Here is a 16,116-nt window from a genome sequence, read left to right as displayed (position 1 = left end):
AAGAAAAATCTTTTCAGAATAATTGTAATATGAAAATACAAAATATAGCAAAAAGTAACGCACACAAATTCAGCGGGAACCAATTAATCAAATAAACCAGCGGGTGTGGTCTTACTAAAACTTTCTCGCATACTCCCTAATAAACTTGTTATGCCAAAGAATGCCTCACATGACATTAGCGTATAACAGTTATGAAATATTAGCTTTTGGCGTGAAATTAATATATTTCCAAATTGTCATCCTTGGCCATTTATTTGGTGATTAATCTCTAATCTTGCGGTGAACAACATTCGGGAATCAAATAACTGCAAAAATCCTCAGAAATTAAAAGATACTAAAGCAATTTAACCGACAGAATTTCAACAACTACTAAGAATCATTGGGATTGGGTATCATATCATCGAGTTTGAGTATCATATCATACTCATGGAATTGAGTATCATATCATCGAGTTTGAGTATCATATCACCGAGTTTGAGTATCATATCATACTCATGGAATTGAGTATCATATCATCGAGTTTGAGTATCATATCATACTCATGGAATTGAGTATCATATCATCGAGTTTGAGTATCATATCATACTCATGGAATTGAGTATCATATCATCGAGTTTGAGTATCATATCATACTCATGGAATTGAGTATCATATCATAACTAAGATTGTAAACATCCAATCATCTTCTAGGCTTGTCGAAAGGAGAGAAAAACTAAGACGTTATATTATATCCCATAAAATTATCTATAAATGCGATTTGAAAATATGTATTCCAGGAATAAAGAAAGGCACCTTTCATATATTTTGTTTTAAAATCTCTGTAATATTTGATTTAGAAAAAAAAGTTTATCCTGTGTATGTTAAAGATGTGATAAGTATACTACAAATATTCTTCTTTTGCTTTTTTTGGTAAAATACTGGTTTAATTTTTCTCTAAAATGTTTTTGATCGAAATTAAGGCAGAAACACCAGTATCCTCAAATTACTGTACTAATAAGAGAAGATTCAAAGTTGCCTGGATTCTAGAATAAACTTATAACTGTGTTGGAAAATGGATTTGATTCTTCCTCTCACGATACATATGAACTATGTTGTTTCTTTTTTGCGCTCTTCTTGCGGGCAGTGGCGGATTTCCGACTAGGCAGTTGCCTAGAGCCCTTGCTCAGTTAGGCTGATCCTGTAGATGATATGTCACATGAATGAATTTTTTTCTTAGCTTGTTTAGCTATTAAATTGCTTAAATTTATAAATTTATTAAAGAAAAACTTCATAATGGACACTGCGTAAAACTGCAGAATGCTTAAATCGCCACTGCCCGTAAGATTAAAAACGAATGAGACAATACAATGCAATTTCTGACATTGTACATTATGATGTTTGACATTGACATAAAATTGCACAGTTAAGTATATCGCGTGTCCTACCACTTGACCTACCCCGTCACCATTGAACGAAGCAATATCAGCAGGATTTGTTCTTGCCGACTGTTGCCTTTATCATAACCCATCCCTATTACAGCCAACTTCTCCGAACTGGCATTCTCTTCGAGGCCGTTGGCCCTTAGCCACAGGTGGTCAATCACTGACCTTTCTATTCATCTTTCCCTATATTTGTCATAATGTTTTACGAGCAGCAGGTCACCAATTTGTGAAAATCTTCTAAAATATATCTGTATTCCTCCAAACGTGCGTCCCACAACAGAAGAAAGGCAAACCCTTTTAATCTTTTAAATAGTTGGCAAAAATACTGTCGATTTTCAGTAATTTAAGATTTTCTGGCACCATTAAGTCACTATTTTCAGCTTTTCGATTTTTCCTTAGTTCTGAGACTTATATGCATTCATTTAAATAATGGTAAACACCGATTATTCACAGATTACCACCGATTAATGGTACCGATTCCTTCACAGATGCATTAATTTTTTCTCATATATCGTGTGACTGATGGGTCGGATAAATGAATTTTGTTACGTTCTTAGGGAAATTGCTTATTAAACTGTTTAAATTTCAATATTTTTTCGTTTTCAGATGGAAGGCTTCTTCCGATGTGTACGATTTTACATTGGATACTAATCCTGAAGGATTTGCGAGCGCCATTGCAAGAGCGGCATGGAAAGTACCATTTGTACCTCCAGTACAAAAGTAAATTCCAAATTATTCATTAAATGGATTATTTTTATTTTATCTTGCTAAATATTAGGTATTTTATTTTGCCGTCTATTTTTACATTACATATATGGTGTAAATATTTAAATGAAAGTTTCTGTTGATCTTCATTTTCCATTGGAGATTTTTATTTATTTAAGTATGCTTAAATGTTATAAAATCTGACCGTATATCTTAAGTTAAGTTAAAAAAAATAATTTTATACATCATTCAGTCTTGTTTCCAATCAAATGAAAATATTTTTCTGATACATTGCCAGTTGAGAATCATTTAAAAAATCTGCAATCCTTTTCTGGTTATTCTGAAATTAATGTTAGATATCCATTAATAAAGAACACAAATTTCTGTGAAATAAAAAAAAGGAACGAGAATGAAATGAACCTGAATAAATGGAACTTTTCTGTAGAATAATTTAAATAACTATCATAATTCATTTACTATTCCTTAAAAAAAAATCCATTTTTTTGGATATCCTGCATTTAAATACTGGACATCCATTATACAGAACATTCTGTTTCAGTAAAAGAATAACAACAAAATAATTATGCCCCTTCCTCAATAAGGCATACGGAATTAATGAATGTTCTAGACGCTACGATAGCAATAAGGTGGGAGCTATGATTGAACTATGATTGAATACTAATGACCATCACCGGTCACGATACAACCCATCCCATAGGTGATACGTACGGCCACCAGTAATTTACAACTTAGCTCCAAATCATTACGAGAATAAGCCACCAAATGGGAAGCTTCACATTTCCATTTCTCAGGTGGAGGTGTCAGGAGAAGAATAAAGGTAAAGGGTTACCTTCATCTTGACCTAAGATATATGGATTTGTTCAATAATCTGGAGACAACGACAGTAATTACGGTCGAGCCCTAATGGCTATCACAGGTCACGGTGACTCTCTCCAGTAGGAGTACCTCCCATCATCGGCGAGGCCCATACTATTCCTAAGCCCACCAGAGAAGCGAGAACTAATCTCCATATCGGAAACTTCTCATACCGATTTCTGGAGTGGAGGCTCGTGTAGAAGAACAAACGCAAAGGGTTACACTAACCCTAATCGAAGGTATGTGGATTTGTTGAATGATCTGAAAGCAGTGACAGCAATGAAGCGGGAATTACGATGGAGCCCTAATGGTTATGAATGGCCACGTAATTCTCTACAATAGGAAATGCGTCCCGTCATCGGTGGGGGGTAACTCAGACACACACCGTTTCTAAGCCCACCAGAGAAGCGTGAACTAATCACCATATCGGAAAATCTCATTCCTATTTTTGCGATTTTCACCGACGAGGGGCAGTAGAGGAATTACACAAACGGAAATTACATATTAAAAATCTTTCATTAATCTTAAATTAAATATAAACACATCTTTTTCATTACTCCTATCAATACTCAATTTTTTATAAAGACTCATTGGTGCTCTCAACCTGTATGCTCAGACAGGAGTCGTAACTGGAACCGTATCCGTGAACGATGAATCCGATTATGAGATGTACTTATTTGGAGAAAAAATTAGAAGTCTCGGTAAGTTGCCAATCTTGATTAAAAAAAAAAAATAGATTTTCATATCTTGATTTGCTTTCTCTAAAAATATTTCTTTTAATAGGAAAAAGTTCGAGTATAGTTGGCTGCCAATTTACAACTATATTGGGATGTACACCTTCAGTAAGTGTTTTTCATGTAAATTAATCATGTTAATTTCATGTAAATTAATTAATTTCAATGTAAATCAATTGTATAGATTTTTCAAATGAAATTCAGAATTTAAAAAATAAATATGTGCCATTTTGTTACAGACAGGACTTAGTTTCCAATTAACAAATGTCTCCGCTCCGTACTCTTTTAAGAAGTATGTTTTTTTTTTAATTATTATTTTCTAAATATTTGCCCATTTTGCTAGTGACCTAACATTTAATGAAAATCCCATAGATTTTAGAATAAATTTGCTTTTACAGATTATAGCAAAACTTGTTTTTCTGATATCTGAATTTTTACTTTATAGTATTCAATAAAAAAAGTATTATATCGTCAAAAAAATTAGACTTCAATGTTTCACGACTCTCCACGTTTCAAAGTTTTCTGAGTTCGGACAGAATTATATGGAATTCTGTCTGTGTGTCTGTCTGTGAGCACGATAGCTCAAAAAAGATTTTAGGTAAAGGAATCTAATTTGGCATGCTATCTTTACACTAAATGTTCCTATTTCTTTCAAATTTTTAAAGAAATCCATTTAAAGAAAACTTGTCAGTCTAACGGTCCGAGTAAAAGCGAGATATTAATTGCAAATTACAAAACATAAAAAGTTAGATAAATAAATCATATTATTTCTAAAGTGAAGATCCATATTAAGTATTGAACCAAATTTGACAAGGAGTCGGCGGTCTGTAGATGTATATTTTCTAATGCATCTAAATGCAATAACTAAAAAGCGAGATAGCGCAAAAGGGAAAATGAATCTCAAATATAATTTTGTTACGAAAACTGTAATTATATGTCAAATTTAAGTTTCATTTGATTAAAAAAAGTATTGCCTGTTATTGCTTAATCGCCTGTTTGATTTTCTTCACTATAATGCGAAGCACTAAATGATCATATCTGGGACTCTAAAAAATAAAATGTGAGCACTCATAGCGTTCCTGGCCTTACTCAAAGTATTCCTTGATATTATTCCGGATTTTTTTTTTTTACTTAAAAGAAATAAAAATTACTTATTTGCTTAAAAAGGTTTTCTTTTATTTATAAAGGAATAACTAAAAATTAATTGTTTTACTTATAACTTGTTGCGTCTGGCGACCGACTGGTTTGATAAGGATATTAGTCTTTTTAAATTTTAAATAAATCACTATAGGCCGGGATAGGCTGGTTGGTAGAGCGTTGGATTCGCGTCCCTTGGGTTGCGAGTTCGAACCCTGCCGGCCGAAGACTCTTCGTGTGTGTGGTGGCTGGCGCACGTATAAATCTGTCGTGGTCACAAAGTCCTCCATGTTAAGAGTAATACCACTGGCGGTACTGTATCAGGGGTGGTCGTTCTCTGATTCAGGTCTAAATTACGATCTGTGGATGAGTGAATGAAATACATGAATGAAGTCCGCCCCGTATAAAGGGTTTGACATGTATGTAGCTAAGTCGTACTTTTGGCCCTAGATGGGGCTACTTCAAAAAAAAAAAAAAAAGAAGGAAAGGAAAAGAGACGCACCCTTGGCTTAAAGTCAATGGGCTTGTCTTTGACAAGTGCCATTAGAAATAACAACAAATCTCTTATTCTTAACTTCATGTTAATGATTCAGTCAACAAACTGTTTTTAAGTATCAAATAATTATAGATATTAAAGCCGTGTTATTTTAATAGTCTCAGAACTGTTCTATTCATTCTATATATGAATCATCCCATTCTGTATATGAGTCAAATCCCAAGACATCATAGTAAATTAAAAACGTAACTCTCAGGTTCGTCAATAATTTAATTTTTTCGATAGTGTAACTTTCTTATCTTATTCTACACATAAACTACACACATTTTAAACAGACTCCTATTTCCTTAGTTGTCAACAATGAAAAAAACAAAAAACATTGCATAATCAGATATTTGATAAAACAGAGAAAATTAATTGAGTTTCAGGGTATGATTTGAACTTTTTATGGGTAAAAACTAAGCAAAAAATATTTTAAAAAAATTATCGAAATTCAGAGAAAACTTGCGCACTAAATTGATATTATAATAAAAACATGTTTTTTAAATTTTGAAATGGCGTAAAAATCAATTTGTAATAAATTTTGTAATATTTTCGGAAATATGCTGAAACCTTGGTTATTTTTTAATGAATTAAAATTTCAAAAATTATCGCTATGCTGGCCAGTTTCACCTTGTAAAATACATCTACAACAAGTTTAGTAGTTTTAGTCAAACGGTCTAATCTACAAAACACTAATACACAGGCACAGACATAATTATCTTTTATAAGTAGGGAAATTGTTTAGCATTGATGAGAAATATCTTAAAATAAAAGTTTTAAAAATAATTGCGAGAGAAACCTATTACATTTTACAATTATTTCATTTTACTTCCTTTTTATATTTTTTAATGTTTTAAATTTTTTTGAAATTAATTTTTTTCAAACTCCATGGCTAATAGGAAAAGTAGGTAATACCTTACTTTCCCTATCAGCTACTGTAACGAATTGAAATGCAGAAATTCTTTATCTTGAATTACTTTTAATCTTCAAAATTTCCCCTGAATCATATTAAATGGTTATCAGTTTTACGTTATATTTCAGTAAGAATGATAGATTTATTTTCATTGCTTTTTAATCCAGTTTGCCTTTTGGGTTTGTTGTGGAAACAGACGGTAATTTGCAACCTCTTAAGGAATTGGATATCAATATCAAACCATTTTCTGGAAAAATGTCTCGAAGTTCTTTCAATGTAAATTTCAATACAGGTAATAATTTCAGTTTATATTTTTATTTTCTATATTGGATACGATTTGATATTCCAGTAATTATTATATTTCTTTATTTAGTGTTTCTATCTTATAATTATATATCATACATTTTTGCTCCCTTAAGATTCTTTACTTTTGTTTTTCCCTTCAATTATCGCAAGTAAGAAAATGGAATAGATTTTTGGATACCGAGTATATAGTTTGATTTTTACCAACTGCCAGATTCAAATGGAAAAGGAATCATTTGAGCTTAAATCTTTTCAATTTTTTATTATGTGAGAACATGATGTTGTTGTGGTTTGGGGTTTTTAAAGTATCAAAATGCAGCGGCAGAAAACTGGCAATTTTTCGCTTTTGAGGCATCAATTTTTCGATAAGGAAAGTTGTCATATTTGGCGAACTTATCGCCAACAGAAAGTTACAACTTGGCGCGAATGTCCGCCATGTACCAGATTCTCCTGCCTAGACAGCACGTCAAAATTGTGCAAATCTCCAAAAACTCGCCTAAAGATTGCCATCCTGGATGGATACCAGAAATGATAACAAAAGGCTTTTAGAGGTTTAAATAAAAAATTGTTATGATTACATTTGATGACAAATCGCTCCAAACATTTCAACTTTGGCGACTGTACATTAATCTTAAGCCTAATTGTAATCGTTATGACTTCCCTACTGAAATTGATATTTATATCTTCCAAAAAATAACCTTTGTACTATCTTAAAACTCAAAAAATTACCCTTTGAATTATAATTTCATATCTGTATAGTTTTCATTTAATTTTAATACTATTTTTAAGTCAATTTAATACTTGAAAGAAGTAAGATATTGGGATTTATAGCATCAATGGCTATTATCCCCTGTTTTCATATGTAGAGAGCAGAAAAAAAGGGGGGGGGGGTATTAATAAACACAAGATAGCGCGCACACACAAAAACAAATTGAAGTTTCAGTCAGTTAACAATTACAAAGCAATTCCGCTGAAGCAATTCGATTTAATACATATTCGGTAGTTCCAGTAAGACAGAGCGTTCCCACAACACGGAATGGTGTTAAAGAAAAGAGTCTCAAAAAAAAGTCTCAACAGAATGTGGTCAATAAAGTTAGTATATATTGAAATGCTTCATCGCTTGAAGAGAAACTTGCAGATAGGTCTTGTTTGCAGTTATTCAGAACATTCTTGAAGTAGATATCTTAATTATCTACCTGTAGAAAAGTACAAAATTTGTCTCTATAATATGTATACTTTTTGCACGAGAGAATTATGTATTCCATATCATTAATGCTATTACATTCGTGACATTTTGAAGGTTAAAACGATTCAACAGTCCTGGTGTTATAATTGTTTTGTTGATTAATTTGGCCAAGACAACATCTTTCCTTTGATTTTTGGATCAGGAAGACAGTGCTTCAATGCTAGGGATATCACCTAAGAAAATGAAATATTTACTATTTCTATAATTATTGACTGTGATCTGATGCGTCTCTTTCTTAAGGCTTGACATAATATCTTCAGGAGAGATCCATTCAACTCAAGGTGTATTTTCTGTAACTTCTTTGGCGATCTGTCTTTTTCCTTGATATAAAAAGGGCATCCTCTTGATGTGGCCGAATGCTCACCTTCACAATTGATACATTTCTATGGAGATTGACAAATGCCTGCATGAATGTCGCCACACAGATGGCAAATCTTTGGTTTTTCGCATACCCTTGGCGGGTGCAGGAAACTAAAGCAATTTGTGCACTGCCGTGGCTTGTCAATAAATGATTGTATTTTTTGATTTGTGAACAAAATCTTTACTTCTACTGGCAAACGCATTCCAAGTTTCATTATGAGAACGGGTGAGGTCTTCCGGGAGTCATTCGGTTTTATTAATCGCCTCATCTCAACAATTTCAAATTCGTTATTTTTTGTTAACTCTTCAGCAATTTCTAGCAGTAGGACTTTTGTTGGGATATCATAGAGTAGAAATCGGGAGGTTATATTTTCCCATATAATATCCGTCGCAACTGGAATGTTTACTATGTTGTCCAAATTAAGTAATTGGGCTGCACAAACATGATCCTGGGTTGTAAACAGGATTTTTCCCTTGCGAGTAAATTTCATATTTTGTATGTTTGCATGACGCTTTATTTTCTCTTCGTAATTTAGAGTTCGCATTTGATATTACAATATTAATTTTTTCGTATTCATTTTGCCCAAGACGTAAAACCAGTTCATTTGTAGATTTTCCACTCTTGAAGAATTTTTCAGACATTGTAAATTGCACAATATTTACAGAACAGAAAATATCATTTTCTTCTACTGCAGTAACCTTTGTATGGCACAGTTTTACTAAGTTTTGAAACAGTAGAATAAAAAAAAAAGAAGAAGAAAAATGGATAAGTTTCTCTTGATTTCAAAGCACTATATCACATACCAGTTGAAAACAGAACTTCTAATAAAATAAAGGAATAAGAATATATTTGCACACAGCACAAAATTATTCAAAATTCAAATCTTGTTTCTTTCAACATCAATAACGCCCAAAATCAAACCGATCTCCAAATCAATTTAATACTCTATCTGAAAAAATCTTTTTAAATGCTATGGAGTCATCCATCAAAATATTCAATGACATGCTTTTACCAATAATTAACTCAATTTTAGGATTTTCATAATCTATGCACTTTTTAATGTACAGTGAACTCATTCAATTCAACTAATTAATATGTTTCAACCGGTTTTCTATCGGATTGATACCACATGGCTTAAAAAAAAAAATGTTCTCACATGATAACTTGAAATTTACTATAGAAGATTTCAATTTCCTCTTAAAGTTCGCTTCTAAAATGTATGCATTGTTTACAGGAGAGCGATACAAATTGACTGGAAAAAGCGAAGAACCAATTGTCTTCTATAGCGGTCAAGGGTGGAGTGGATATCTAGATTTATCTTTCATCGAATTCAAAGTAAAGAATAAAAAAGGATATGGCTTAATATTATCCGGGTAAGTAACAGATTCACAGAAAAAACAGATTCATAGATAAAAAGAATCACAAATACTGTTAAAGATGCAATATTATTGGTCACAATACTGCGATTTCATTTTAAAAAAGTATTTCATACATAAAATCTTTTTACTTCCTAAAATCTTAAAGAATGATTTCATATTTTTTAATACATATATGATGTATTTTTAAAATATATAATTTTTAATTTTATCTTTTTAATGTAAGGAAATTTAATAATACTCAGATAAAGAAAATCTTTCTGTGGTATTTATCATATCATAAATTAATTAAGGATTATGCAACAACTTGCCAAAGACGACTTACTGGTAGTATTTATTTTCGGATTTTATATTTTTTATGTATAACTTGAGATTCATAATTATTTCAACATAATAATTTTAAGCATCAGATTGTGACAGATATTAAAGTTGTGTTATTTTGATATTCTTAGGCCTATTTTGATCTTACTATATATAAATTTATCTAATGGAATCGAGTCCCATAGTATAATTTTGACATTAAAAATTTAAATGTCTCGGTAATTCATTTGAAATTGTTCATTGTTATAGGCGGTAATGCAACTTCACTTTCTGATGTTTCACACAAACTGAATAAATTATAGGCACAAACTTTCTTCCTCAGTTTTTAACAATAGAAAAAAAAATCACAGGATTAAATATTTGACGGGACAATGAAAGCGTTTCGAATTTCATTGCAACCATGATATTAATTGTTAAAAATAGTTATTCAAAATATTTTTTTTAAAAATTCGTTAAATAATTTCAAAACAATCAAACTGATTTCATTAAAAAGGCAATTTTACAAATTTCAAAATGGTTAACAAATAAATTTTGTGCATTTTTAAGAGTTTCCGCCCTTAAACGTCAAAATTTAATTTTTAGTTAATTAAAACTCACATTAATATTTCAAAAATGTCCTTTCATGATGCACTTTCTCATCCTGTAAAATATATTTATTACAAATTTGGCAATTCTAGGTGAAATGGTCTTTTGTAGACAATCAAATATTTAGTTTTTATTATAGTAAATATTGTTAAAATTATTAATAGCTATTAATTAAAGTATAGCTCTGAGATATTTGATGATATAATATTTAAAACTAATATTCTTGCATATGAGGAAAATATATCAAACCTTAGTTCTGAAACTAAACGATTATATAAAAAAAATTCAAAATTGGTATTGATTGCATTGAAATTGGTATTGGCAAACAGCTGGCACAAATAGGAGGGAATAAGATACTAGTAGAGAGGATGGAAAAAAGTACATTATGTAGTGGAATGCATTTGTGAAATGACGTTATAAGGAGATAGTGAATGATGTAAATTTTCACTTCCTGTGGAAATTCAAAATCAGTATGCAGCACACTGGTGTGCATTTCATCCATGGTGTTGTGGAACAAAACAGAGTATCTTCTCTAAAGCATATCTGGAGAAAGATATTCAAGTCGGTAGCCGTGATATTTCCAGACATTCATGAGTTTTTGGCCACTTCTATCTCTAGATTTAACACCTATAATTTTCTGCTCTTGGAGAAATTAACAGAATAAGAGAAGTATCTAAAATATCATATAATCTGATAAAAATATAAAAAGCAGATTTTCAATTGCCCTCTGAATAGTGAAATATCTGAATATTTGTAAGTATATTAGAATACCGCATGCTCATATAAATATTACCATTAGACGAAATTTTCAAATATTTTCTGTAAAAGAATCATTGAAATAACTGCTTATTTTGACTCATTTCTTTCTTATTATCTGTTGTTCAATCCTTATGTGCCTTTATATACGAGAACATTTAATGCTTCAGAAAACTGAACAACATTTTAGCTTGCAATTATATATTTTACTGTACATTATCTGAAGCACCACGAAGACATTTTTATCATTTGCTTTATAGTTTAGGAGCCGCATAAATATAATGGCCTGAGATATCTGAATTTCTATAAACACATTTATGCTAAAATGCAGATTGAATTTCTAACCTTCTGAATCTGTTTTTAGGGAAGTTTACAAAGTACCAAAGAAGCCTTTAAAGATTTTGCCAACTCCTCGGGTTCCACAAAGTAAGTCCAGAAAGTGCAAACACATCTAGCGAATTAATTAATTTGCTGCATTAACTAACTATTCAATTTACATAAATTAAATTTTAAGGCTTGTCTTTCATACTGCAAAAATCATTTTAAGAGAGTAATATGTTTTTTCCGCAATCGATTTCAAACTATTAATAACAGTCATTTGTTAACATTTGAAATCTTAAACTGTGCAGTATCAGTTTAAGATTAATCACTCATTAATCTGAAACTGTGCAATATTATTCAAATTGTGCAGTATCATTTTTAATTTATATTTATAATTTTTTAGTTTTAGCATTGCATTTAGCTTGCAATTATATATTTTACTGTACATTATCTGAAACACCATGAAGACATTTTTATCATTTGCATTCTATCATTAGCATTCTATAATTCAAAACGTCTCCACGGAAGTTTCTATTACCTATATGATAAAAAGTTAAAATTTCATCTTTTAAAAAATATGTATACTGAATGTCTGAAGTATTAAACATATGCACTCGTAATGTATCATTCAAATTGAATATATTTTGAAAAATTTTATAATTTTTACTTTAAAAATATTCTATAATATTTCCTTTTTAAAGATGTTCCTTTGACTGTGCAGTTCACAGATGAAATATCTCACTTCGGAGAAATATCTGGAGGAAAAGGTTCATCCTTAGGAATGTTGACGGAACTCAGTAAAAAGGAAAAATCAGTATGACAATTATGAAATAATATTCAGTTTAGAATGTGCCTTTATTCGTAGAATAATATTTTTTGTTTCTCGTTTTCAGTTAAAAAAATAATTGCTGTTTTTTTTTTAATCTTCATATAGTTCATTGTGCCTAAAGGTATTGTAGTGACAACTGTTGCATATCAGGAATTTTTGACTACCGATATTTTGGATGCAGTCAGGCACTTAGAGGATGTGGCATAGTAAGAAATATTTAAATATTATTTATCTAACATTGAAAGAACTAATCCTAATAATGTATTAAAAAGTACAATTTGTATACAAGTATCCATACAAACATTAAAATAAGTATTGCAACTAAAGTCAGTAAACTATATCAAAGCTTCACTACTCAGCTTAATTAAAACATAAATTATCATATTATATAATATGCACTAGTGTTATTTGAAAATTTTCCTTGATGCAATTTATTAAGAACAAAGCTAAAGTGAAGGCGAAATAATCTCCCCCTCACCAGATTCACTGGATCTCACTCCTTTGGATATTTTATGCGAACATATTTAATGCTACAATTAATTGAGATCTATCTAGACGAATCGAGAAAACTGTTGAAGTAGAATACACCAATTTACCTATGTTTACAGTTCTGTTTGATTGGTATTGTAAATCATACATCTACAATAATATATAACTCAGGATTCTGTATTTGTTATTTCAATTAAGAAATTTGATTATGAATTCTTCAGATAATAATTGTTAAAAGTATACATGTTACATATATTATATATATAAAAAAATACATCACTGTATAGAATGTTTATACTATATATACGAGGGATGATCCAAAAAAAAAAAAAAATAAAGTTTACAAGCAGCAGCATTTGGAAAGTAGAAATTGTGGATGGGAATATTGTTATCCAGAGTAGAGACAGATGGCGCTAGTTGTCTTAGACCGGTCGTAATGGCAAGACGTCTAGAGGAGTGGACTCGCACAGAGGTGTCAGCCGTGATACGATTTCTATGGGCCAAGAATGTGTCCCCATCGGACATCACAGACAAATCGTTGAAGTATACGGGGGAGAAGCAATGAGTAGATAACAGGTGGTAGGAGTAGAAATGGTGTCGTTCTTTTGAAGCGGGCAGAGAGATTGCTGGAAATATTTAGGTGGGAGGCCTGGAGCCCCCCCCCCCATACAGCCCCGATTTGGCTCCCAATGACTCTTTCCTTTTCCCGGCATTGAAGAAACACTTATTCAAAACAAAGTTCATATCAGAGAGGGATGTTCAAAAAGGTGCCGAGAACTGGCTCAGTAGCCTTGGACCTGGTTATTACCAAGAAGGTTAAACAAATTGATCCAGCAGTGTGATAAATGCCTCAATAGGTTTAATGATTATGTCGAGAAGTGACCGCCACATATGCCTCTTAATTACTATTTGTATCCTGTGTCTATTGTTAATGAATCATTTTCCCTTTGCCTTGTAAACCTTTTTTTTTTGGATCACCCCTGGTAGAATGATTGTTATTTTCAGGAAAGCATGAAGCATTCACATATTTCCAAGATATTCTCTGTAATACATACCAAAAGAAAAATTAACAAAATATAAAATATTTCTGCTAAATACATTAACATTGCCATGCAAGAAAAAAAATAGATGCTCGTATCAGCAGAATACTCCCATATGCACTTCTGTATTTGCTTTATAGTAATGACACTTTGAATTTTTATAAAGCACAACCTTTAATTAAAAAAATATTGACGCGTATTCAGTATTTGCCTTTATAGCATTAATCATTCGGTTTATAGTATTGTATATATAGAGATTACAGAAAGTATATAAGATATTTAGTTCGTCCAGATAGCAAGTATCTTGGAGGCTATAAAGACATATGAAACAAAATTACCATTAAAACATTTATTAAAATAGGGATAGTTCTCTTTCAACTACCATTCAGAGAAATAAGAACTGAAGAATGCATTCATACCGTGAAACAAATTTCTGTATGCTGGTGTCAAAGAAACCAATGTGTAATAGTCATTTGCAAGTCTTTGTCACTAGGAAAGTGCTGCAGGGTCAGGATCTTTTCAAATGGTGGAGAAGGGTATGTTCAAATGGTAATCTCGGAAAGCAAGATCTGGATTATACTGGGACTAATCTGGACAGACAGACATTTCTGAGCAAAAATTTTGCAGCAGATTTGTACATAAATCAGTAAGATGATGGACGTTGTTATGAAGCAACGCAAAGACAGTGCGAAACATTCTTGCCACCTGACTCAACACTGAAAAAGTTTCTTGAAGTGGGAATATTTCCTAAATGACGAAGTGCAAAGAGCTGTCACACACTGGTTCTGTTCTCAAGAGGTTGATTTCTTTGACACTAGTATACAAGAAACGGCCTCACGGCATGACACATGCTTCATTTCCAAGGGTTCTGAAGTTGACAGGTAGTTTGAAGAGCTTAACTATTTCAATAAATGTTTCCAGGTTTGTTTTGTACCTCTTATAGCCTCTAGGAAACTCATTTTTTGGATGAATCTAATACAATATTAAAATAATGCGGATTTTGTTTGTAGATAACAGGCATTCTATGAATTGCTTAAGCTATACTATATATCGTTAGCAAAGAATGTGTTTATCTGAAGCACCCAATGCTTTCTGAAATATCATTTTTTTTTCAGTGGAAATCAAGATGGAGATTTGAAGCAAGTTTGCAACAAGTAAGTTAACAAATTTTGATTAATTAAAATGAATGATTAATTTTTATTAATTAAAAATTTAGATGTGATAGTACTGATCATAGCAATTGTTAATATTATTTGATTTTTTTACAAATTCTTTTATATATATTTAAAATTAGTGCACCAAAATTAATTGCTCTGATAAAAGACCAATACATCCTGAATATTTCATAAGATTTCAAATTATATCAGTTTGATAAATCATTTTATAGGGTAGCACACATTGTAGAGAAAACATCTTTGCCCAATAAAATTTGTCACAGCATTATAGAAGATTTGAAAGATATCTTTGGAGAGGAAGTGAATCAGCACAAATTTGCTGTTCGATCATCTGCAACAGGTAAGAAAAACTTTTGGAATTCATATAAAAATGCTGTCTTCATAGAATTTATGAAATATTGTGACAGAAATTAAAATAAAAGGAAAAAATCGCAGTTAATCACTAATCACATTATTTCTCATCACAGTTAATTTCCATGAATATGTCTTTCACATTTTTTTCGATAGCTTCGCTGCTATCTTTTATTGAAAAATAAAAAAAAAAATATTTGAAAGAATAGATCATAAAGGAGATAATATAAAAAATATTCCATTAAATTTTTTTTAAAAATAAATTATATAATTTAAGATACACATTAACATAAATGCATATCAACATTAACTATATAAATATATTGATTAACACATTTTTATTGCTTTCTTTTTGGCATAACAATCAGGAGAGGACACTGCATCAATGTCCGCAGCTGGTCAGATGGACACGTTTCTTGGTGTTCAAGGCTTTAAAGAGGTGTGTATGCATATGCATGTAAATATATTTTGCAAATGCGTGGCTGTAACGGTGAAACTTTTGAAATTAAATAAATTTATTTTACACGGGATGCGTATTATGTACAAGGGAGAAGCAATAAGACTATGCTTAAGTCTGCATCGTGACACAAACGCAAAAGATCGAGAAATTTGTCCCTTCAATAATTTTACTATGATGCG

General features: G+C 31.2%; 1 protein-coding gene across 1 annotated transcript in view; it reads left to right on the top strand.

Annotated features, from left to right (window-relative positions):
* The window catches only part of LOC129969285 (uncharacterized phosphotransferase YvkC-like), a 69,383-nt gene that overhangs the window by 13,782 nt on the left and 39,485 nt on the right, over positions 1–16,116 (top strand). Inside the window, exons 5-16 of the mRNA XM_056083784.1 lie at positions 2,028–2,141; positions 3,588–3,703; positions 3,786–3,844; positions 3,976–4,028; positions 6,492–6,616; positions 9,469–9,607; positions 11,637–11,698; positions 12,295–12,407; positions 12,528–12,628; positions 15,067–15,105; positions 15,339–15,466; positions 15,846–15,916. Coding sequence (XP_055939759.1) covers positions 2,028–2,141; positions 3,588–3,703; positions 3,786–3,844; positions 3,976–4,028; positions 6,492–6,616; positions 9,469–9,607; positions 11,637–11,698; positions 12,295–12,407; positions 12,528–12,628; positions 15,067–15,105; positions 15,339–15,466; positions 15,846–15,916 — 1,120 coding nt within the window. The remainder of the gene's footprint in view (positions 1–2,027; positions 2,142–3,587; positions 3,704–3,785; positions 3,845–3,975; positions 4,029–6,491; positions 6,617–9,468; positions 9,608–11,636; positions 11,699–12,294; positions 12,408–12,527; positions 12,629–15,066; positions 15,106–15,338; positions 15,467–15,845; positions 15,917–16,116) is intronic.

Source organism: Argiope bruennichi, chromosome 5, assembly GCF_947563725.1.
Source record: "Argiope bruennichi chromosome 5, qqArgBrue1.1, whole genome shotgun sequence".
Lineage (NCBI taxonomy): Eukaryota > Metazoa > Arthropoda > Arachnida > Araneae > Araneidae > Argiope > Argiope bruennichi.
Note: the sequence above shows the minus strand (reverse complement) of the source record. Positions and strands in the feature narration are given on the sequence as shown.